The sequence below is a fragment of the Somniosus microcephalus genome, unplaced genomic scaffold (assembly GCF_052327205.1).
Source record: "Somniosus microcephalus isolate GS21.2 unplaced genomic scaffold, FLI_Smic_1.0 unresolved_chr7, whole genome shotgun sequence".
NCBI lineage: Eukaryota > Metazoa > Chordata > Chondrichthyes > Squaliformes > Somniosidae > Somniosus > Somniosus microcephalus.
In genome coordinates this window covers 15,136,612-15,164,111 of record NW_028225185.1, presented here as the reverse complement: position 1 = coordinate 15,164,111, position 27,500 = coordinate 15,136,612, and the positions used below count along the sequence as shown (strand labels likewise).

The 27,500-nt window shown below is 49.3% G+C and overlaps 1 protein-coding gene across 1 annotated transcript in view; it reads left to right on the top strand.

The window, feature by feature from the left end:
- The window catches only part of LOC147086571 (phospholipid-transporting ATPase ID-like), a 112,442-nt gene that overhangs the window by 37,280 nt on the left and 47,662 nt on the right, over positions 1–27,500 (top strand). The window contains exons 10-16 of the mRNA XM_085978273.1: positions 3,325–3,413; positions 3,731–3,927; positions 5,771–5,979; positions 7,058–7,101; positions 8,217–8,382; positions 23,070–23,258; positions 24,477–24,607. Coding sequence (XP_085834399.1) covers positions 3,325–3,413; positions 3,731–3,927; positions 5,771–5,979; positions 7,058–7,101; positions 8,217–8,382; positions 23,070–23,258; positions 24,477–24,607 — 1,025 coding nt within the window. The remainder of the gene's footprint in view (positions 1–3,324; positions 3,414–3,730; positions 3,928–5,770; positions 5,980–7,057; positions 7,102–8,216; positions 8,383–23,069; positions 23,259–24,476; positions 24,608–27,500) is intronic.

Below are 27,500 nucleotides of genomic sequence, written 5' to 3'. Positions count from 1 at the left end.
CAGTGTATAGACAGATATATCCCTGTATATATAAATATACACCCAATATAATATGCATATAATCTTTTCTTAGGTTTAATGGTTGTCCCTCTGTTTATGGCAAGCTGTAACATAGTTTGCCGCTAAAGTTATGCAATTTTTCTGTTCCCCTAATAGATATGGGAGTTTTTGGTGGTCATTCAAATTTTTGAATTCGGGGCATATTTTTATGAATTTTGGGTAGAAATTCCCCCTTATGTCCTGATAGTTTCCACAAGTTGTGAGGAAGTGCATCTCTGTCTCCACCACTCCCTGACTGCAGTGAGAGCATATCCTGTCCTCTTTTGGCAGCCAGGTCTGCCTGTGTCTGCCTTTTTCGATGGCCAGGCTATGCTCACTAAGTCTGTACATTGTCAAGGTTTTTCTCAGTTTGCTATCTTTTACCATGGTCAGGTATTCAGCCATGGTGTACTGTCTGTTTAGGACCAAATAGCAATCGAGTTTGTTTTGGGTTTTTGTCGTTTCTGCCCAATAGGTCAAATATTTTTCCTTTTGTTTAGTGACAATTGTGTTGGGTTGAATTCTCTGTGCTAGGATGTCACTGTCCTGGAGCTGATTATTATTAGTAGTGTTAGTAGTTACTTCACTGAGTCCCAGGACTAGTTGACTGAGGGGACTCTTCTCTATGATCATCTCTTGGCATTTCAGGGCTTCGTAATGATAGCAGTGGGGGTTGCTCATTTTTAGGTGTTTCCAAAATTTGATGGTTCTTTTTTGGATATTAATTAGTAGTGGATATTGGCCTAGCTCTGCCCTGCATGCATTGTTTGTGGTTTTCCTCTGAGTCCGGAGGATACTTTTACAGAATTCTGCATGTAGGATCTCAATTGGGTGTTTGTCCCATTTTGCAAATTCTTGTTGTGTTAGCGGGCCCCACACCTCACTGCCATAGAGTGCAATTGGTTCAATTACTGCTTTAAAAATTTTGAGCCAAATGGCAATTGGAATTTCTATTTGGATTGACTTTTTAATGGCATAGAAAGCCCTTTTTGCTTTCTCTTTCAGTTCATTCACAGCCAAATGAAAATTTCCTGTAGAACTGATTTTTAAGCCTAAGTATGTGTAATTTGTAGTTTGTTCAATTTTAGTTGCTCCTAGTGTGAAGTTTATTCTGGGTCCCTGATGTCTGGATCTTTGTTGGAACACAAGAACCTTGGTTTTTTGTGGGTTTATTGTCAGGGCCCAGGTCTGACAGAACGACTCTAGCAGATCCAAGTTCTGCTGTAGACCCTCCTCTGTTGGTGAGAGCAGAACCAGGTCGTCTGCATAGAGGAGGAATTTAACCTTGGAGTCATATAGGGCGAGGCCAGGTGCTGTAGATTGTTCAAGTAGTTTTGCCAATTCATTTATGTAAATATTAAAGAGTGTCGGTGAGATGGGCGAGCCCTGCGCCATGCCCCTGTGAGAAATATTTTGTTTGTTTGTCTCCAATTTTAACTGCACATTTTTGTTTGTATACATTGATTTAATTACATCATATGTTTTTTCCCCCTACACCACTTTCAGTAAGTTTTAAGAATAGACCGTCGTGCCAAATAGAATCAAAAGCCCTCTGGAAATCTATAAAGGAGGCAAAAATTTTGCTTTTGTTTTGGTGAACATGTTTGTCAATTCGGGTGTGTAATGTGAAGATATGATCCGATGTTCTATAATTTGGTAAGAATCCAATTTGGCTTTTACTCAAGAAAATGTGCTCCTCAAGGAAGTTTATAAGTCTTTGGTTTATGATACTACAGAATACCTTCCCCAGGTTACTGTTCACACAGATGCCTCGATAGTTATTTGGGTCAACTTTGTCTCCACTTTTGTATATGGGCGTTATGAGTCCTTTGTTCCAGATATCAGGGAAGTAACCGACACTCAGAACCAAGTTGAAGAGTTTTAGGATAGCCAATTTCATTTTATCGTCAGTGTGTTTAATCATCTCGTTTAGGATGCCATCTGCACCGCAAGCTTTTCTTGGTCGCAGGTCCTTGAATTTTTCAAATAGACTCCCCAATAACTGAAAAAGAGCTAACGGGCTTTGGTAATCTTTTATGGCCAGTTCGAGCTTTTCCAATTCTTTACATATTTGATCTTGCTCTGGGCTTATTGTGTTTTTCTGGTATAATTTTTCAAAATGGTTTTCCCATGTGTCTCCATTTTGAATGGGCAATTCATCGTGTTACTTTTTGTGTAATGTATTCCAGTTGTCCCAGAAACAATTAGAGTCAATAGATTCCTCAATGGAGCTGAGTTTATTCTTAATATACTGTTCTTTCTTGGTTCTGAGTGTGTTTTTGTATTGTGTTAGTGCCTGACAATAAGTAAGGCGTAATTCCTCGTTTTCTGGTTGTCTGTGTTTTTGGTTTGATATTTTTCTGAGTTTTTTCCTCATGTTATGACGGTCTGAATCAAACCATTTTTCGTGGTTTTGTGTTTACTCTTGCGAGATTTCAAGTTCGACATTGATGCCAAATTATCAAAAATATTATTTAGGTTATTCACTGCCAGGTTTACGCCTTCTTTATTGTGAGTGTATGTGTTTTTCAGAAAGGTGTCCAAGAGAGACTGAGTTGATTGACTGCTAATTGCTTTCTGGTATTTTTCTGTGCTGTTTTGGGCTCATCTGTAGGATTTTTTAATGTTGTACAGCTTACTGGGCTGTGTTTCTGTGTTGGTTGTTTCTGTCCTTTTAAGATACGCAGTAATTTGGCTGTGATCTGACAGTGGTGTTAGTGGTTTGACTGTGAATGCTCTGAAAGAGGATGGGTCCAGATCCGTAATCATATAGTCTACGGTGCTGAAGCCAAGAGTTGAGGAATAGGTCGATCTTCCTAGGGAGTCTCCTCTGAACCTACCATTGACAATGTACAGACCCAGGCTTCGACAGAGCTGCAGGAGCTGCTTTCCGTTTCCATTTGTCTGTTTGTCGTAGTTACTCCTGTGTGAATGAAAAGGGAGATCAAAATGGTTATTCCCAAATATGTAATTATTCCCCTGAGTACTGGTCTCTGGTTCTTCACCAGTTCTTGAGTTGAGGTCACCACAGATCTCTCTCTCTCCTCTCTCTCTCCCCTCTCGCTCTCTCGCCCTCTCTCTGTCTCCCGCTCCCTCTCTCTGTCTCCCGCTCTCTCTCTCTCTCTCTCTCTCTCTCTCTCTCTGTGTTGTTGGCTGGTACAGGCACCCATCCATCAGTCTGGAACAGCCAGAGGTGAAAGGACAGCGTGTAACCCAGTGGGTCCACCCACGTCCCTTCTGAAAGTTGCCTGAGTTTGTCAGTGAAGCCGTGTTGTTTTTTTGCAGGCCCCGATACGAAACTCATGCAAAACAGCGGCAGGACGAAGTTCAAGAGGACCAGCATCGACAGGCTGATGAACACTTTGGTGCTCTGGGTGAGTTCCACTCGCCCCGAGACCGAGAGGGAGGGGCGGTGTCTAATGATGGCGACGTTACCCAAGTGAAAAATCCAATTCCTGCTCGTCACCAGGGAGAAGATCTGCTCTCGGTTTGTAATGATGGCAGTGGAGGCTGCGGCCTACAGGACGCCAGTTAAATTGAGGCCTACGAGATGCCAGTTAAATTGAGGCCTATTCTTCCCCAAACACCGTCCCGCTGCCCTCTGTGCAGTGCAGTGCCCCCTCGCCCTTTGCCCTATCGGACGGTATCTTGCGATGGATCGGAGTGAAATTTGTTTTGTCTTTTGTTCCAGATCTTTGGATTCCTGATCTGCATGGGGATAATCCTAGCTATCGGGAATTCCATCTGGGAATATGAAGTGGGAAACCTCTTCCAGATCTACCTGCCCTGGGACCAGGGAGTCAACAGCGCCTTCCTCTCTGGATTTTTGTCCTTCTGGTCGTACATCATCATCCTCAACACAGTCGTACCCATCTCGCTCTACGTAAGGTGCGATGGGCCGCGCTCCCGCTGTTGGCCAGAGATGTGGTCAAAGGTTGATGGGTTTCAAAGGAAAAGTGTCACACTGCAACAGGAGGGGGCACTCTTCTGAGTTTGGTGCTGAGATGTATTGTTGGGACAGTGCAGAGGGAGCTTTACTCTGTATCTAACCCCGTGCTGTACCTGCCCTGGGAGTGTTTGATGGGACAGTGTAGAGGGAGCTTTACTCTGTATCTAACCCCGTGTTGTACCTGCCCTGGGAGTGTTTGATGGGATAGTGTAGAGGGAGCTTTACTCTGTAACTAACCCGTGCTGTACCTGCCCTGGGAGTGTTTGATGGGACAGTGTAGAGGGGGCTTTACTCTGTATCTAACCCTTGCTGTACCTGCCCTGGGAGTGTTTGATGGGATAGTGTAGAAGGAGCTTTACTCTGTAACTAACCTGTGCTGTACCTGCCCTGGGAGTGTTTGATGGGATAGTGTAGAAGGAGCTTTACTCTGTAACTAACCTGTGCTGTACCTGCCCTGGGAGTGTTTGATGGGACAGTGTAGAGGGAGCTTTACTCTGTATCTAACCCTTGCTGTACCTGCCCTGGGAGTGTTTGATGGGACAGTGTAGAGGGGGCTTTACTCTGTATCTAACCCGTGCTGTACCTGCCCTGGGAGTGTTTGATGGGGACAGTGTAGAGGGAGCTTTACTCTGTATCTAACCCGTGCTGTACCTGCCCTGGGAGTGTTTGACGGGGACAGTGTAGAGGGAGCTTTACTCTGTATCTAACCCGTGCTGTACCTGCCCTGGGAGTGTTTGATGGGACAGTGTAGAGGGAGCTTTACTCTGTATCTAACCCGTGCTGTACCTGCCCTGGGAGTGTTTGATGGGACAGTGTAGAGGGAGCTTTACTCTGTATCTAACCAGGGCTGTACCTGCCCTGGGAGTGCTTGATGGGACAGTGTAGAGGGAGCTTTACTCTGTATCTAACCCCGTGCTGTACCTGCCCTGGGAGTGTTTGATGGGATAGTGTAGAGGGAGCTTTACTCTGTAACTAACCCGTGCTGTACCTGCCCTGGGAGTGTTTGATGGGACAGTGTAGAGGGGGCTTTACTCTGTATCTAACCCTTGCTGTACCTGCCCTGGGAGTGTTTGATGGGATAGTGTAGAAGGAGCTTTACTCTGTAACTAACCTGTGCTGTACCTGCCCTGGGAGTGTTTGATGGGATAGTGTAGAAGGAGCTTTACTCTGTAACTAACCTGTGCTGTACCTGCCCTGGGAGTGTTTGATGGGACAGTGTAGAGGGAGCTTTACTCTGTATCTAACCCTTGCTGTACCTGCCCTGGGAGTGTTTGATGGGACAGTGTAGAGGGGGCTTTACTCTGTATCTAACCCGTGCTGTACCTGCCCTGGGAGTGTTTGATGGGGACAGTGTAGAGGGAGCTTTACTCTGTATCTAACCCGTGCTGTACCTGCCCTGGGAGTGTTTGACGGGGACAGTGTAGAGGGAGCTTTACTCTGTATCTAACCCGTGCTGTACCTGCCCTGGGTGTGTTTGATGGGACAGTGTAGAGGGAGCTATACTCTGTATCTAACCCGTGCTGTACCTGCCCTGGGAGTGTTTGATGGGACAGTGTAGAGGGAGCTTTACTCTGGATATTCTCTCTGCTGCATTGAGAGTGGCCTGGCGCGGGAACCTACCCTGCCACTGATGGACAATTGGTGCCGGAGGGGGGGGGAATCTGTTCGTGTTTGTCTCGTACGGGTCAGGTGCGCCGGTCACACGGCTTGCTGTGCGTGACCCCTCAGCTGGCCTTCCTCACCTCTGACCTCTTTCTCCCCCCCCCCCTCCTTCGAAAACAGCGTGGAGGTCATCCGCCTCGGGCACAGCTACTTCATCAACTGGGACAAGAAGATGTACTGCTTGCGGAAGAACACGGCGGCGGAGGCGCGGACCACCACGCTCAGCGAGGAGCTCGGCCAGATCGAATACATCTTCTCCGACAAGACGGGGACCCTCACCCAGAACGTCATGATATTCAACAAGTGCTCCATCGACGGCAAGGCTTACGGTGAGCGCGATGGCCAGGCGTAAGAAATTGGAGCAGGATTAGGCCACTCGGCCCCTTGAGTCTGCTCCGCCATTCAATAACATCAAGGCTGATCTTCGACCTCAACTCCACTTTCACGCCCTAACCATTGATTCCCCTAGAGTCCAACAATCTTATCGATCTCTGTCTTGAATATACTCAACGACTGAGCCTCCACAGCCCTCTGGGGTAGAGAATTCCACAGATTCACCGCCCTCTGAGTGAAGAAATTCCTCCTCATCTCAGTCCTAAATGGCCGACCCCTTATCCTGAGACTGTGACCCCTGGTTCTAGACTCTCCAGCCAGGGGGGAAACAGCCTCTCAGCATCTACCCTGTCAATCCCCCTCAGAATCTTACATGTTTCAATGAGATCACCTCTCATTCTTCTAAACTCCAGAGAGTATCGGCCCAATCTACTCAATCTCTTCACAGAAACCCCACAGTGCAGATAGAGGCCATTTCGGCCCATCGAGCCTGCACCAACACATATCCCACCCGATCCCTGTAACCCCACGTCATAGGACAGCCCTCTCCTCCCAGGGATCGATCTGGTGAACCTTCGTTACACCCCTGCTAAGGCAAGTAGATCCTTCCTTAGATAAGGAGACCAAACCTAGACAGCAGGAACGAGGGGCTCGCCACGGAAGTCAAGGGGTGAAATTCAGAAGGTTGCAAAACCGATCTCTCAATATATTAAAGATCTGCGTGCATTTCCGCTCTACAGCACCCTACGTCACGTTTTGTCACACTTCTCTGTCACGCATTCATGTCAAGTTTATCAGATCCACTGTCCAAATGTATAATGGAGATTTCCTATGTAAACTTGTCACGCTGTAATTACACCCTCCTGCCAGTGGTGGTGCTGTAGCGCCTCGGCCTGCACTGAGAGAAACTGCCACGCCCCAACCAACTTTACCCTGCTCCCCAAATTGCTATGTAACAAGAATTACAACAGTGACCACACTTCAAAAGTACTTCATTGGCTGTAAAGTGCTTTGGGTCGTCCTGGGTTGTGAAAGGCGCTTTCATTCATTCAAATGTCTGACTTTTTTTTCCAGGCGATCTGATTGATGAATTGGGACATAAAAGTGAAGTGAGAGAGGTAAGTGTAGAGGGAGCTTTACTCTGTATCTAACCCGTGCTGTACCTGCCCTGGGAGTGTTTGATGGGACAGTGTAGAGGGAGATTTACTCTGTATCTAACCCATGCTGTACCTGCCCTGGGAGTGTTTGATAGGACAGTGTAGAGGGAGCTTTACTCTGTATCTAACCCGTGCTGCACCTGCCTTGGGAGTGTTTGATGGGACAGTGTAGAGGGAGCTTTACTCTGTATCTAACCCGTGCTGTACCTGCCCTGGGAGTGTTTGATGGGACAGTGTAGAGGGGGCTTTACTCTGTATCTAACCCCGTGCTGTACCTGCCCTGGGAGTATTTGATGGGATAGTGTAGAGGGAGCTTTACTCTGTATCTAACCCGTGCTGTACCTGCCCTGGGATTGTTTGATGGGACAGTGTAGAGGGAGCTTTACTCTGTATCTAACCCGTGCTGTACCTGCCCTGGGAGTGTTTGATGGGATAGTGTAGAGGGAGCTTTACTCTGCATCTAACCCGTGCTGTACCTGCCCTGGGAGTGTTTGATGGGACAGTGTAGAGGGAGCTTTACTCTGCATCTAACTCGTGCTGTACCTGCCCTGGGATTGTTTGATGGGACAGTGTAGAGGGAGCTTTACTCTGCATCTATCCCGTGCTGTACCTGCCCTGGGAGTGTTTGATGGGACAGTGTAGAGGGAGCTTTACTCTGTATCTAACTCGTGCTGTACCTGCCCTGGGATTGTTTGATGGGACAGTGTAGAGGGAGCTTTACTCTGCATCTATCCCGTGCTGTACCTGCCCTGGGAGTGTTTGGTGGGACAGTGTAGAGGGAGCTTTACTCTGTATCTAACCCGTGCTGTACCTGCCCTGGGAGTGTTTGACGGGACAGTGTAGAGGCAGAGGCAGGGCTCGGAGGTGAGAGGACCCTGCCCTCAGTATGGTGACGGGTGGGCGCAATTCCCAAACTGGCTATTGGAGCAGCTAATGTGAATAGTTCTGGGAGAGACGGGCGGTGTCTGAGACGAGATAACCTCCCAAGTTATCGGACGACGTGAATATGAGGCGGTGAAGAATTGGAGTAGCAGGGACCATCTGACGTGACCCCCTTGTGTCTTTTTTATCGGCAGAAGAAAGTGCCCATCGATTTCTCCTTCAACTCCCTAGCGGATCCCCGCTTTATCTTTTACGACCACATTCTCTTGGAGGCCGTGAAACTGGGTGATCGCGAGGTGCATGAGTTTTTCCGACTTCTCTCGCTCTGTCACACCGTGATGTCCGAGGATAAAGATGAAGGTAGGAATCCGATCTACCCCACCCCTCGCTCGCAGATATACCCCACACCCCTCACTGTAACACTGATATACCCCACACCCCTCACTGTAACACCCTGATATACCCCACACTCCTCACTGTAACACTCTGATATACCCCACACCCCTCACTGTAACACTGATATACCCCACACCCCTCACTGTAACACTCATATACCCCACACCCCTCACTGTAACACTGATATACCCCACACCCCTCACTGTAACACTCATATACCCCACACCCCTCACTGTAACACTCATATACCCCACACCCCTCACTGTAACACTGATATACCCCACACCCCTCACTGTAACACTCTGATATACCCCACACCCCTCACTGTAACACTGATATACCCCACACCCCTCACTGTAACACTCTGATATACCCCACACCCCTCACTGTAACACTCTGATATACCCCACACCCCTCACTGTAACACTCTGATATACCCCACACCCCTCACTGTAACACTCTGATATACCCCACACCCCTCACTGTAACACTCTGATATACCCCACACCCCTCACTGTAACACTCTGATATACCCCACACCCCTCACTGTAACACTCTGATATACCCCACACCCCTCACTGTAACACTCTGATATACCCCACACCCCTCACTGTAACACTCTGATATACCCCACACCCCTCACTGTAACACTCTGATATGCCCCACACCCCTCACTGTAACACACTGATATACCCCACACCCCTCACTGTAACACTCTGATATACCCCACACCCCTCACTGTAACACTCTGATATACCCCACACCCCTCACTGTAACACTCTGATATACCCCACACCCCTCACTGTAACACTCTGATATACCCCACACCCCTCACTGTAACACTGATATACCCCACACCCCTCACTGTAACTCTGATATACCCCACACCCCTCACTGTAACACTCTGATATACCCCACACCCCTCACTGTAACACTGATATACCTCACACCCCTCACTGTAACACTGATATACCCCACACCCCTCACTGTAACACTCTGATATACCCCACACCCCTCACTGTAACACTCTGATATACCCCACACCCCTCACTGTAATACTCTGATATACCCCACACCCCTCACTGTAACACTCTGATATACCCCACACCCCTCACTGTAACACTCTGATATACCCCACACCCCGCACTGTAACACTCTGATATACCTCACACCTCTCACTGTAACACTCTGATATACCCCACACCCCTCACTGTAACACTCTGATATACCCCACACCCCTCACTGTAATACTCTGATATACCCCACACCCCTCACTGTAACACTCTGATATACCTCACACCTCTCACTGTAACACTCTGATATACCCCACACCCCTCACTGTAACACTCTGATATACCCCACACCCCTCACTGTAATACTCTGATATACCCCACACCCCTCACTGTAACACTGATATACCCCACACCCCTCACTGTAACACTCTGATATACCCCACACCCCTCACTGTAACACTCTGATATACCCCACACCCCTCGCTCGCAGATATACCCCACACCCCTCACTGTAACACTCTGATATACCCCACACCCCTCACTGTAACACTCTGATATACCCCACACCCCTCACTGTAACACTGATATACCCCACACCCCTCACTGTAACACTCATATACCCCACACCCCTCACTGTAACACTGATATACCCCACACCCCTCACTGTAACACTCTGATATACCCCACACCCCTCACTGTAACACTCTGATATACCCCACACCCCTCACTGTAACACTGATATACCCCACACCCCTCACTGTAACACTCTGATATACCCCACACCCCTCACTGTAACACTCTGATATACCCCACACCCCTCACTGTAACACACTGATATACCCCACACCCCTCACTGTAACACTGATATACCCCACACCTCTCACTGTAACACTCTGATATACCCCACACCCCTCACTGTAACACTCTGATATACCCCACACCCCTCACTGTAACACTCTGATATACCCCACACCCCTCACTGTAACACTCTGATATACCCCACACCCCTCACTGTAACACTGATATACCCCACACCCCTCACTGTAACACTCTGATATACCCCACACCCCTCACTGTAACACTCTGATATACCCCACACCCCTCACTGTAACACTCTGATATACCCCACACTCCTCACTGTAACACTCTGATATACTCCACACCCCTCACTGTAACACTCTGATATACCCCACACCCCTCACTGTAACACTCTGATATACCCCACACTCCTCACTGTAACACTCTGATATACTCCACACCCCTCACTGTAACACTCTGATATACCCCACACCCCTCACTGTAACACTCTGATATACCCCACACTCCTCACTGTAACACTCTGATATACCCCACACCCCTCACTGTAACACTCTGATATACCCCACACCCCTCACTGTAACACTGATATACCCCACACCCCTCACTGTAACACTGATATACCCCACACCCCTCACTGTAACACTCTGATGTACCCCACACCCCTCACTGTGACACTCTGATATACCCCACACCCCTCACTGTAACACTCTGATATACCCCACACACCTCACTGTAACACTGATATACCCCACACCCCTCACTGTAACACTCTGATATACCCCACACCCCTCACTGTAACACTGATATACCCCACACCCCTCACTGTAACACTCTGATATACCCCACACCCCTCACTGTAACACTGATATACCCCACACCCCTCACTGTAACACTCTGATATACACCACACCCCTCACTGTAACACTGATATACCCCACACCCCTCACTGTAACACTCTGATATACCCACACCCCTCACTGTAACACTCTGATATACCCCACACCCCTCACTGTAACACTCTGATATACCCCACACCCCTCACTGTAACATTCTGATATACCCCACACCCCTCACTGTAACACTCTGATATACCCCACACCCCTCACTGTAACACTGATATACCCCACACCCCTCACTGTAACACTCTGATATACCCCACACCCCTCACTGTAACACTGATATACCCCACACCCCTCACTGTAACACTCTGATATACCCCACACCCCTCACTGTAACACTCTGATATACCCCACACCCCTCACTGTAACACTCTGATATACCCCACACCCCTCACTGTAACACTCTGATATACCCCACACCCCTCACTGTAACACTCTGATATACCCCACACCCCTCACTGTAACACTCTGATATACCCCACACCCCTCACTGTAACACTCTGATATACCCCACACCCCTCACTGTAACACTCTGATATACCCCACACCCCTCACTGTAACACTCTGATATACCCCACACCCCTCACTGTAACACACTGATATACCCCACACCCCTCACTGTAACACTCTGATATACCCCACACCCCTCACTGTAACACACTGATATACCCCACACCCCTCACTGTAACACTGATATACCCAACACCCCTCACTGTAACACTCTGATATACCGCACACCCCTCACTGTAACACTCTGATATACCCCACACCCCTCACTGTAACACTCTGATATACCGCACACCCCTCACTGTAACACTCTGATATACCCCACACCCCTCACTGTAACACTCTGATATACCCCACACCCCTCACTGTAACACTCTGATATACCCCACACCCCTCACTGTAACACTCTGATATACTCCACACCCCTCACTGTAACACTCTGATATACCCCACACCCCTCACTGTAACACTCTGATATACCCCACACCCTCACTGTAACACTCTGATATACCCCACACCCCTCACTGTAACACTCTGATATACCCCACACCCCTCACTGTAACACTCTGATATACCCCACACCCCTCACTGTAACACTCTGATATACCCCACACCCCTCACTGTAACACTCTGATATACCCCACACCCCTCACTGTAACACTCTGATATACCCCACACCCCTCACTGTAACACTCTGATATACCCCACACCCCTCACTGTAACACTCTGATATACCCCACACCCCTCACTGTAACACTCTGATATACCCCACACCCCTCACTGTAACACTCTGATATACCCCACACCCCTCACTGTAACACTCTGATATACCCCACACCCCTCACTGTAACACTCTGATATACCCCACACCCCTCACTGTAACACTCTGATATACCACACACCCCTCACTGTAACACTGATATACCCCACACCCCTCACTGTAACACTCTGATATACCCCACACCCCTCACTGTAACACTCTGATATACCCCACACCCCTCACTGTAACACTCTGATATACCCCACACCACTCACTGTAACACTCTGATATACCCCACACCCCTCACTGTAACACTCTGATATACCACACACCCCTCACTGTAACACTGATATACCCCACACCCCTCACTGTAACACTCTGATATACCCCACACCCCTCACTGTAACACTCTGATATACCCCACACCCCTCACTGTAACACACTGATATACCCCACACCCCTCACTGTAACACACTGATATACCCCACACCCCTCACTGTAACACTGTGATACACCCCACACCCCTCACTGTAACACTCTGATATACCCCACACCCCTCACTGTAACACTCTGATATACCCCACACCCCTCACTGTAACACTGATATACCCCACACCCCTCACTGTAACACTCTGATATACCCCACACCCCTCACTGTAACACTCTGATATACCCCACACCCCTCACTGTAACACTCTGATATACCCCACACCCCTCACTGTAACACACTGATATACCCCACACCCCTCACTGTAACACTCTGATATACCCCACACCCCTCACTGTAACACTCTGATATACCCCACACCCCTCACTGTAACTCTGATATACCCCACACCCCTCACTGTAACACTCTGATATACCCCACACCCCTCACTGTAACACTCTGATATACCCCACACCCCTCACTGTAACACTGATATACCCCACACCCCTCACTGTAACACTCTGATATACCCCACACCCCTCACTGTAACACTCTGATATACCCCACACCCCTCACTGTAACACTCTGATATACCCCACACCCCTCACTGTAACACTCTGATATACCCCACACCCCTCACTGTAACACTCTGATATACCCCACACCCCTCACTGTAACACTCTGATATACCCCACACCCCTCACTGTAACACTGATATACCCCACACCCCTCACTGTAACACTCTGATATACCCCACACCCCTCACTGTAACACTGATATACCCCACACCCCTCACTGTAACACTCTGATATACCTCACACCCCTCACTGTAACACACTGATATACCCCACACCCCTCACTGTAACACTCTGATATACCCCACACCCCTCACTGTAACACTCTGATATCCCCCACACCCCTCACTGTAACACTCTGATATACCCCACACCCCTCACTGTAACACACTGATATACCCCACACCCCTCACTGCAACACTGATATACCTCACACCCCTCACTGTAACACTCTGATATACCTCACACCCCTCACTGTAACACACTGATATACCCCACACCCCTCACTGTAACACTGATATACCTCACACCCCTCACTGTAACACTCTGATATACCTCACACCCCTCACTGTAACACACTGATATACCCCACACCCCTCACTGTAACACTGATATACCCCACACCCCTCACTGTAACACTCTGATATACCCCACACCCCTCACTGTAACACTCTGATATACCCCACACCCCTCACTGTAACACTCTGATATACCTCACACCCCTCACTGTAACACACTGATATACCCCACACCCCTCACTGTAACACTGATATACCCCACACCCCTCACTGTAACACTCTGATATACCCCACACCCCTCACTGTAACACTCTGATATACCCCACACCCCTCACTGTAACACTGATATGCCCCACACCCCTCACTGTAACACTCTGATATACCCCACACCCCTCACTGTAACACTCTGATATACCCCACACCCCTCACTGTAACACTGATATGCCCCACACCCCTCACTGTAACACTCTGATATACCCCACACCCCTCACTGTAACACTCTGATATACCCCACACCCCTCACTGTAACACTGATATGCCCCACACCCCTCACTGTAACACTCTGATATACCCCACACCCCTCACTGTAACACTCTGATATACCCCACACCCCTCACTGTAACACTGATATACCCCACACCCCTCACTGTAACACTCTGATATACCCCACACCCCTCACTGTAACACTCTGATATACCCCACACCCCTCACTGTAACACTGATATACCCCACACCCCTCACTGTAACACTGATATACCCCACACCCCTCACTGTAACACTGATATGCCCCACACCCCTCACTGTAACACTCTGATATACCCCCCTCACTGTAACACTGATATACCCCACACCCCTCACTGTAACACTCTGATATACCCCACACCCCTCACTGTAACACTGATATGCCCCACACCCCTCACTGTAACACTCTGATATACCCCACACCCCTCACTGTAACACTGATATACCCCACACCCCTCACTGTAACACTCTGATATACCCCACACCCCTCACTGTAACGCTGATATACCCCACACCCCTCACTGTAACACTCTGATATACCCCACACCCCTCACTGTAACACTCTGATATGCCCCACACCCCTCACTGTAACACTCTGATATACCCCACACCCCTCACTGTAACACTCTGATATACCCCACACCCCTCACTGTAACACACTGATATACCCCACACCCCTCACTGTAACACTGTGATATACCCCACACCCCTCACTGTAACACTCTGATATACCCCACACCCCTCACTGTAACACTCTGATATACCCCACCCTCACTGTAACACTCTGATATACCCCACACCCCTCACTGTAACACTCTGATATACCCCACACCCCTCACTGTAACACTCTGATATACCCCACACCCCTCACTGTAACACTCTGATATACCCCACACCCCTCACTGTAACACTGATATACCCCACACCCCTCACTGTAACACTGATATACCCCACACCCCTCACTGTAACACTCTGATATACCCCACACCCCTCACTGTAACACTGATATACCCCACACCCCTCACTGTAACACTCTGATATACCCCACACGCCTCACTGTAACACTCTGATATACCCCACACCCCTCACTGTAACACTGATATACCCCACACCCCTCACTGTAACACTCTGATATACCCCACACCCCTCACTGTAACACTGATATACCCCACACCCCTCACTGTAACACTGATATACCCCACACCCCTCACTGTAACACTCTGATATACCCCACACCCCTCACTGTAACACTGATATACCCCACACCCCTCACTGTAACACTCTGATATACCCCACACCCCTCACTGTAACACTCTGATATACCCCACACCCCTCACTGTAACACTGATATACCCCACACCTCTCACTGTAACACTCTGATATACCCCACACCCCTCACTGTAACACTGATATACCCCACACCCCTCACTGTAACACTCTGATATACCCCACACCCCTCAATGAAACACTCTGATATACCCCACACCCCTCACTGTAACACACTGATATACCCCACACCCCTCACTGTAACACTCTGATATACCCCACACCCCTCACTGTAACACTGATATACCCCACACCCCTCACTGTAACACTCTGATATACCCCACACCCCTCACTGTAACACTCTGATATACCCCACACCTCTCACTGTAACACTCTGATATACCCCACACCCCTCACTGTAACACTCTGATATACCCCACACCCCTCACTGTAACACTGATATACCCCACACCCCTCACTGTAACACTCTGATATACCCCACACCCCTCACTGCAACACTCTGATATACCCCACACCCCTCACTGTAACACTCTGATATACCCCACACCCCTCACTGTAACACTGATATACCCCACACCCCTCACTGTAACACTGATATACCCCACACCCCTCACTGTAACACTGATATACCCCACACCCCTCACTGTAACACTCTGATATACCCCACACGCCTCACTGTAACACTCTGATATACCCCACACCCCTCACTGTAACACTGATATACCCCACACCCCTCACTGTAACACTCTGATATACCCCACACCCCTCACTGTAACACTGATATACCCCACACCCCTCACTGTAACACTGATATACCCCACACCCCTCACTGTAACACTCTGATATACCCCACACCCCTCACTGTAACACTGATATACCCCACACCCCTCACTGTAACACTCTGATATACCCCACACCCCTCACTGTAACACTCTGATATACCCCACACCCCTCACTGTAACACTGATATACCCCACACCTCTCACTGTAACACTCTGATATACCCCACACCCCTCACTGTAACACTGATATACCCCACACCCCTCACTGTAACACTCTGATATACCCCACACCCCTCAATGAAACACTCTGATATACCCCACACCCCTCACTGTAACACACTGATATACCCCACACCCCTCACTGTAACACTCTGATATACCCCACACCCCTCACTGTAACACTGATATACCCCACACCCCTCACTGTAACACTCTGATATACCCCACACCCCTCACTGTAACACTCTGATATACCCCACACCTCTCACTGTAACACTCTGATATACCCCACACCCCTCAATGAAACACTCTGATATACCCCACACCCCTCACTGTAACACACTGATATACCCCACACCCCTCACTGTAACACTCTGATATACCCCACACCCCTCACTGTAACACTGATATACCCCACACCCCTCACTGTAACACTCTGATATACCCCACACCCCTCACTGTAACACTCTGATATACCCCACACCTCTCACTGTAACACTCTGATATACCCCACACCCCTCACTGTAACACTCTGATATACCCCACACCCCTCACTGTAACACTGATATACCCCACACCCCTCACTGTAACACTCTGATATACCCCACACCCCTCACTGTAACACTCTGATATACCCCACACCCCTCACTGTAACACTCTGATATACCCCACACCCCTCACTGTAACACTCTGATATACCCCACACCCCTCACTGTAACACTCTGATATACCCCACACCCCTCACTGTAACACTGATATACCCCACACCCCTCACTGTAACACTGATATACCCCACACCCCTCACTGTAACACTCTGATATACCCCACACCCCTCACTGTAACACTGATATACCCCACACCCCTCACTGTAACACTCTGATATACCCCACACGCCTCACTGTAACACTGATATACCCCACACCCCTCACTGTAACACTGATATACCCCACACCCCTCACTGTAACACTCTGATATACCCCACACCCCTCACTGTAACACTGATATACCCCACACCCCTCACTGTAACACTGATATACCCCACACCCCTCACTGTAACACTCTGATATACCCCACACCCCTCACTGTAACACTGATATACCCCACACCCCTCACTGTAACACTCTGATATACCCCACACCCCTCACTGTAACACTCTGATATACCCCACACCCCTCACTGTAACACTGATATACCCCACACCTCTCACTGTAACACTCTGATATACCCCACACCCCTCACTGTAACACTGATATACCCCACACCCCTCACTGTAACACTCTGATATACCCCACACCCCTCAATGAAACACTCTGATATACCCCACACCCCTCACTGTAACACACTGATATACCCCACACCCCTCACTGTAACACTCTGATATACCCCACACCCCTCACTGTAACACTGATATACCCCACACCCCTCACTGTAACACTCTGATATACCCCACACCCCTCACTGTAACACTCTGATATACCCCACACCTCTCACTGTAACACTCTGATATACCCCACACCCCTCACTGTAACACTCTGATATACCCCACACCCCTCACTGTAACACTGATATACCCCACACCCCTCACTGCAACACTCTGATATACCCCACACCCCTCACTGTAACACACTGATATACCCCACACCCCTCAATGAAACACTCTGATATACCCCACACCCCTCACTGTAACACTGATATACCCCACACCCCTCAATGAAACACTCTGATATACCCCACACCCCTCACTGTAACACACTGATATACCCCACACCCCTCACTGCAACACTCTGATATACCCCACACCCCTCACTGTAACACTGATATACCCCACACCCCTCACTGTAACACTGATATACCCCACAGCCCTCAATGAAACACTCTGATATACCCCACACCCCTCACTGTAACACTCTGATATACCCCACACCCCTCACTGTAACACTGATATACCCCACATCCCTCACTGTAACACTCTGATCTGCCCCACACCCCTCACTGTAACACTCTGATATACCCCGCACGCCTCACTGTAGCACTCTGATATACCCCACACCCCTCAATGTAACACTCTGATATACTCCACACCCCTCACTGTAACACTGATATACCCCACACCCCTCACTGTAACACTCTGATATACCCCACACCCCTCACTGTAACACTCTGATATACCCCACACCCCTCACTGTAACACTGATATACCCCACACCCCTCACTGTAACACTCTGATAAACCCCACACCCCTCACTGTAACACTCTGATATACCCCACACCCCTCACTGTAACACTCTGATATACCCCACACCCCTCACTGTAACACTCTGATATACCCCACACCCCTCACTGTAACACTCTGATATACCCCACACCCCTCACTGTAACACTCTGATATACCCCACACCCCTCACTGTAACACTGATATACCCCACACCCCTCACTGTAACACTCTGATATACCCCACACGCCTCACTGTAACACTCTGATATACCCCACACCCCTCACTGTAACACTGATATACCCCACACCCCTCACTGTAACACTCTGATATACCCCACACCCCTCACTGTAACACTGATATACCCCACACCCCTCACTGTAACACTGATATACCCCACACCCCTCACTGTAACACTCTGATATACCCCACACCCCTCACTGTAACACTGATATACCCCACACCCCTCACTGTAACACTCTGATATACCCCACACCCCTCACTGTAACACTCTGATATACCCCACACCCCTCACTGTAACACTGATATACCCCACACCTCTCACTGTAACACTCTGATATACCCCACACCCCTCACTGTAACACTGATATACCCCACACCCCTCACTGTAACACTCTGATATACCCCACACCCCTCAATGAAACACTCTGATATACCCCACACCCCTCACTGTAACACACTGATATACCCCACACCCCTCACTGTAACACTCTGATATACCCCACACCCCTCACTGTAACACTGATATACCCCACACCCCTCACTGTAACACTCTGATATACCCCACACCCCTCACTGTAACACTCTGATATACCCCACACCCCTCACTGTAACACTGATATACCCCACACCCCTCACTGCAACACTCTGATATACCCCACACCCCTCACTGTAACACACTGATATACCCCACACCCCTCAATGAAACACTCTGATATACCCCACACCCCTCACTGTAACACTGATATACCCCACACCCCTCAATGAAACACTCTGATATACCCCACACCCCTCACTGTAACACACTGATATACCCCACACCCCTCACTGCAACACTCTGATATACCCCACACCCCTCACTGTAACACTGATATACCCCACACCCCTCACTGTAACACTGATATACCCCACAGCCCTCAATGAAACACTCTGATATACCCCACACCCCTCACTGTAACACTCTGATATACCCCACACCCCTCACTGTAACACTGATATACCCCACATCCCTCACTGTAACACTCTGATCTGCCCCACACCCCTCACTGTAACACTCTGATATACCCCGCACCCCTCACTGTAGCACTCTGATATACCCCACACCCCTCAATGTAACACTCTGATATACTCCACACCCCTCACTGTAACACTGATATACCCCACACCCCTCACTGTAACACTCTGATATACCCCACACCCCTCACTGTAACACTCTGATATACCCCACACCCCTCACTGTAACACTGATATACCCCACACCCCTCACTGTAACACTCTGATAAACCCCACACCCCTCACTGTAACACTCTGATATACCCCACACCCCTCACTGTAACACTCTGATATACCCCACACCCCTCACTGTAACACTCTGATATACCCCACACCCCTCACTGTAACACTGATATACCCCACACCCCTCACTGTAACACTCTGATATACCTCACACCCCTCACTGTAACACTGATATACCCCACACCCCTCACTGTAACACTCTGATATACCCCACACCTCTCACTGTAACACTCTGATATACCCCACACCCCTCACTGTAACACTCTGATATACCCCACACCCCTCACTGTAACACTCTGATATACCCCACACTCCTCACTGTAACACTCTGATATACTCCACACCCCTCACTGTAACACTGATATACCCCACACCCCTCACTGTAACTCTGATATACCCCGCACCCCTCAATGTAACACTCTGATATAACCCACACCCCTCGCTGTAACACTCTGATATACCTCACACCCCTCACTGTAACACTGATATACCCCACACCCCTCACTGTAACACTCTGATATACCCCACACGCCTCACTGTAACACTCTGATATACCCCACACCCCTCACTGTAACACTCTGATATACCCCACACCCCTCACTGTAACACTCTGATATACCCCACACCCCTCACTGTAACACTCTGATATACCCCACACCCCTCACTGTAACACTCTGATATACCCCACACCCCTCACTGTAACACTCTGATATACACCACACCCCTCACTGTAACACACTGATATACCCCACACTCCTCACTGTAACACTCTGATATACCCCACACCCCTCACTGTAACACTCTGATATACCCCACACCCCTCACTGTAACACTCTGATATACCCCACACCCCTCACTGTAACACTCTGATATACCCCACACTCCTCACTGTAACACTCTGATATACTCCACAACCCTCACTGTAACACTGATATACCCCACACCCCTCACTGTAACACTCTGATATACCCCACACCCCTCACTGTAACACTCTGATATACCCCACACCCCTCACTGTAACACTCTGATATACCCCACACCCCTCACTGTAACACTCTGATATACCCCACACCTCTCACTGTAACACTCTGATATACCCCACACCTCTCACTGTAACACTCTGATATACCCCACACCCCTCACTGTAACACACTGATATACCCCACACCCCTCACTGTAACACTGATATACCCCACACCCCTCACTGTAACACTGATATACCCCACACCCCTCACTGTAACACTGATATACCCCACACCCCTCACTGTAACACTCTAATATACCCCACACCCCTCACTGTAACACACTGATATACCCCACACCCTTCACTGTAACACTCTGATTTACCCCACACCCCTCACTGTAACACTCTGATATACCCCACACCCCTCACTGTAACACACTGATATACCCCACACCCTTCACTGTAACACTCTGATTTACCCCACACCCTCACTGTAACACACAGATATACCCCACACCCCTCACTGTAACACACTGATATACCCCACACCCCTCACTGTAACACACAGATATACCCCACACCCCTCACTGTAACACTGATATACCCCACACCCCTCACTGTAACACTCTGATATACCCCACACCCCTCACTGTAACACTGATATACCCCACACCCCTCACTGTAACACTCTGATAAACCCCACACCCCTCACTGTAACACTGATATACCCCACACCCCTCACTGTAACACTCTGATATACCCCACACCCCTCACTGTAACACTCTGATAAACCCCACACCCCTCACTGTAACACTGATATACCCCACACCCCTCACTGTAACACTCTGATATACCCCACACCCCTCACTGTAACACTGATATACCCCACACCCCTCACTGTAACACTCTGATATACCCCACACCCCTCACTGTAACACTGATATACCCCACACCCCTCACTGTAACACTCTGATTTACCCCACACCCCTCACTGTAACACACAGATATACCCCACACCCCTCACTGTAACACACTGATATACCCCACACCCCTCACTGTAACACTCTGATTTACCCCACACCCCTCACTGTAACACACAGATATACCCCACACCCCTCACTGTAACACACTGATATACCCCACACCCCTCACTGTAACACACAGATATACCCCACACCCCTCACTGTAACACTCTGATGCTCTGTCCTCTTCCCAACAGTTCCTCAATCAAACGGTTATACCATATCTTGTCTATGACATGCTCTAAAATGTTTTATATTCATGCATTTACTCTTTCTCCCCCTCTCGTCATTCCGTCACTATGTCTCTCTCTCTATCTTTCCCTCTCTATTATTCCCCCTCTCCGCCTTTCCCCCTCTCCGCCTTTCCCCCTCTCCGCCTTTCCCCCTCTCCGCCTTTCCCCCTCTCCGCCTTTCCCCCTCTCCGCCTTTCCCCCTCTCCGCCTTTCCCCCTCTCCGCCTCTCCCCCTCTCCGCCCTCTCTCTCCCCCCTCCCTCTCTCTCCCCCCTCCCTCTCTCTCCCCCCTCCCTCTCTCTCCCCCCCCTCTCTCTTCCCTCCCCCCTCTCTCTCTCTCTCCCTCCCCCCCTCCCAGGTGAACTCTATTACAAGGCCCAGTCTCCTGACGAAGGGGCTCTGGTCACCGCTGCCCGCAACTTTGGTTTTGTGTTCCGGTCCCGCACGCCCAACACCATCACCGTCCACGAGATGGGGAAGCCCATCACCTACCAGGTCCTGGCCATCCTGGACTTCAACAACATCCGCAAACGCATGTCCGTCATAGGTGGGTCCCGGCGCGGTGGGGGGGGGTTTCTGATGTGGACAACTAAGGTCACGTTCCTCGAGGGGCACCGCTGGCCAGTGGGGGAGGGGCGCCTCTCCGCCATCGGCAGGAGATTGCTCCGCTTTGTGAGTCGGGATCAATTCCAGCCCAAATACACCAAAGACCCCTCACCCCGCTCACTGGCACTGCCAAAATAACCTGTGCTCCTCTCAGACCAGATGGCAGTGTAGAGGGAGCTTTACTCTGTATCTAACCCGTGCTGTACCAGTCCTGGGAGTATTTGATGGGACAGTGTAGAGGGAGCTTTACTCTGTATCTAACCCGTGCTGTACCTGCCCTGGGAGTGTTTGATGGGACAGTGTAGAGGGAGCTTTACTCTGTATCTAACCCGTGCTGTACCTGCCCTGGGAGTGTTTGATGGGACAGTGTAGAGGGTGCTTTACTCTGTATCTAACCCGTGCTGTACCTGCCCTGGGAGTGTTTGATGGGGACAGTGTAGAGTGAGCTTTACTCTGTATCTAACCCGTGCTGTACCTGCCCTGGGAGTGTTTGATGGGACAGTGTAGAGGGAGCTTTACTCTGTATCTAACCCATGCTGTACCTGCCCTGGGAGTGTTTGATGGGGCAGTGTAGAGGGAGCTTTACTCTGTATCTAACCAATGCTGTACCTGCCCTGGGAGTGTTTGATGGGTCAGTGTAGAGGGAGCTTTACTCTGTATCTAACCCGTGCTGTACCTGCCCTGGGAGTGTTTGACGGGACAGTGTAGAGTCCCAGGGCTGACGGAGCTCACCTTGAGGAGTCGGGCTCAAGTCCCGGGGAGTGAGCCCGTCTCAGCTGGTTAATGGGCCCCCTTCTCTGCCCCTGGTCTCAGACTGACAGCTTGGCTGTGGTCACCATTCAAGGCCTACCCTCCATGCGTGGCCAGCGGGCAGCCGGTGCCAATGAAACCCCTCCGGACACGGTGGTGGTGTGGCTGTGCTACTGTGCACTAGTAATCCAGAGTACGCCGGTTCAAATCTCACCATCGGCAGTTGGAGAATCAGTTTGGAAATAAGATCTCGGTAGAAGTGACCGTGAAAGCTGTCGGATTGTGGTAAAAATAACCCAATGGGTTCACCAATGTCCCTTTAGGGAAGAATATCCTTTCCCGGTCTGGGCCTATATGTGACTCCAGTCCCACGTCAATGTGGTTGACTCTTAACTGCCCTCTAAAGTAGGCCTAGCGAGCAGCTCGGTCGTGTCAAACCACTACCAGGTTCAAGGAGAAAAACCCCTCAGGAAGGACGTGAAGGGCTTTGGAGCGGGCGCGGAGGAGATTTACGACAATGGTTCCAGGGATTACAGTGAGGTGGAGAGACTGCAGAAGCCGGGGTTGTTCTCCTCAGAGCAGAGAAGGTTGAGAGGAGATTTGATCGAGGTGTTCAAAATCATGAGGGGTCTGGACAGAGTAGATGGAGAGAAACTGTTCCCAATTGGCAGAAGGGTCGAGAACCAGAGGACACAGATTTAAGGTGATTGGCAGAAGAACCAAAGGCGACGTGAGGAAAAACTTGTTTACGCAGCGAGTGGTTAGGATCTGGAATGCGCTGCCTGAAAGGGTGGAGGAGGGAGATTCAATCGTGGCTTTCAAAAGGGAGTTAGATAAGTACCTGAAGGAAGACAATTTGCAGGGTTACGGGGAAAGGGCGGTGGGGTGGGACGAGCTGAAGTGCTCTTGCAGAGAGCCGGCACGGGCTCGACGGGCCGAATGGCCTCCATCTGTGCTATAACCATTCTATGAACAGTAATGAAGAAAATAATGGGACTAAAGAGTGACAAATCCCCAGGGCCAGACGGTTTCCATCCCAGGGTTTTAAAGGAAGTAGGTGAGCACATTGCAGATGCCCCAACTATAATCTTCCAAAGTTCTCTCGATTCAGGAACCGTCCCTTTAGATTGGAAAATTGTGCATGTCACTCTGCTATTTAAGAACGGCGAGAGAGGGAAACCAGAGAATTATAGACCAGTTAGCCTAACATCTGTTGTCGGGAAGTTTCTAGAGTCTATAATTAAGGATAGGGTGACTGAACACCTCGGAAATGTTCAGTTGATCAGAGCGAGCCAGCATGGATTTGTGAAAGGTAGGTCATGTCTGACAAACATGATTTAATTTTTTGAAGAGGTGACTAAAGTAGTGGACAGGGGAATGTCGATGGATGTTGTTTATATGGACTTCCAGAAGGCATTCGATAAAGTCCCACATAAGAGACTGTTAACTAAGGTAGAAGCCCACGGAATTGAGGGCAAATTATTGACCTGGTTGGGTAATTGGCTGAGCGGCAGGAGACAGAGAGTCGGGATAATGGGCAGGTACTCGAATTGGCAGGATATGACTAGTGGTGTCCCGCAGGGATCTGTGTTGGGGCCTCAATTATTCAACAACTTGTATTTATATAGCGCCTTTAACATAGTAAAACGTCCCAGGGCGCTGCACAGGAGTATTTTAAGACAAAAAAATTTGACACCGATCCACATAAGGAGAAATTAGGGCAGGTGACCAAAAGTTTGGTCAAAGAAGTAGGTTTTAAGGAGCGTCTTAAAGGAGGAAAGAGAGGTAGCGAGGCGGAGAGGTTTAGGCAGGGAATTCCAGAGCTCGGGGCCCAGGCAACAGAAGGCATGGCTCCTGGTGGAGCGATGGAAATCGGGGGATGCTCAAGAGGGCAGAATAAGAGGAGCGCAGATATCTCGGGGGTTTGTGGGGATGGAGGAGGTTACAGAGATAGGGAGGGGGCGAGGAGGCCACGGAGGGATTTGAAAACAAGGATGAGAATTTTGAAATCGAGGCGTTGCTTAACCGGGAGCCAATGTAGGTCAGCGAGCACAGGGGTGATGGGCGAACGGGACTTGGTGCGAGTTAGGACACGGGCAACCGAGTTTTGGATGACCTCAAGTTTACATAAGGTGGAATGTGGGAGGCCGGCCAGGAGTGCGTTGGAATAGTCAAGTCTGGAGGTAACAAAGGCATGGACGAGGGTTTCAGCAGCGGATGAGCTGAGGCAAGGGCGGAGACGGGCGATGTTACGGAGGTGGGAGTAGCCGGTCTTTGTTATGCTGCGGATAATGTGGTCGGAAGTTAATTTCAGGGTCAAATATGACACCAAGGTTGCAAACAGTGTGGTTCAGCCTCCGACATGTTATGGAGAGGGATGGAGTCAGTGGCTCGGGGAACGGAGTTTGTGGCAGGGACCGAAAACAATGGCTTCAGTCTTCCCAATATTTAATTGGAGAACATTTTTGCTGATCCAGAACTGGATGTCGGACAAGCAGTCTGACAATTTAGAGACCGTGGAGGGGTCGAGAGAAGAGGTAGTGAGGTAGAGCTGTATTTATTAACGACTTAGATGATGGGATAGAAAGTCATTTATCCAAATTTGCTGATGACCCAAAGATAGGCGGCATTGTAGGCAGTGTCGGTGGAAGCATAAAATTACAGAGGGATATCGATAAAGTGAATGGGCAAAACTGTGGCAAATGGATTTCAGTGTAGGGAAGTGTGAGGTCATCCACTATAGACCTAAAAAAGATAGAACAGGGAACTTTCTAAATGGTGAAAAGCTAAAAACAGTGGAGGTCCAAAGAGACTCGGAGGGGGGTCCAGGTACATCGATCATTAAAATGTCATGAACAGGTACAGAAAATAATCAGAAAGGCTAATGGAATGCTGGCCTTTATATCGAGAGGACTAGAATACAAGGGGGTAGAAGTTATGCTGCAGCTGTACAAAGCTCTGGTTAGACCACACCTGGAGCACTGGGAGCAGTTCTGGGCCCCACACCTTAGGGAGGATAGATTGGCCCTGGAGGGAGGGCAGCGTAGGTTTACCAGAATGATCCCCGGACTCCAAGGGTTAAGTTACGAGGAGAGATTACACAAACTAGGGTTGTATTCCCTGGAATTTAGAAGATTAAGGGGTGATCTGATCAAAGTTTTCAAGATATTAAGGGGGAACTGATAGGGTAGAGAGAGAGAAACTATTTCCGCTGGTTGGGGAGTCGAGGACTAGGGGGCAGAGTCTAAAAATTAGAGCCAGACCTTTCAGGAGTGAAGTTAGGAAACACTTCTACACACAAAGGGTGGTCGAAGTTTGGAACTCTCTTCCGCAAACAGCAATTGGTGCTGGGGGGGGTCAATTGTTAATCTTAAACCTGAGATCGATAGCTTTCTGTTAACCAATGGTATTAAGGGATATGGGGCAAAGGCGG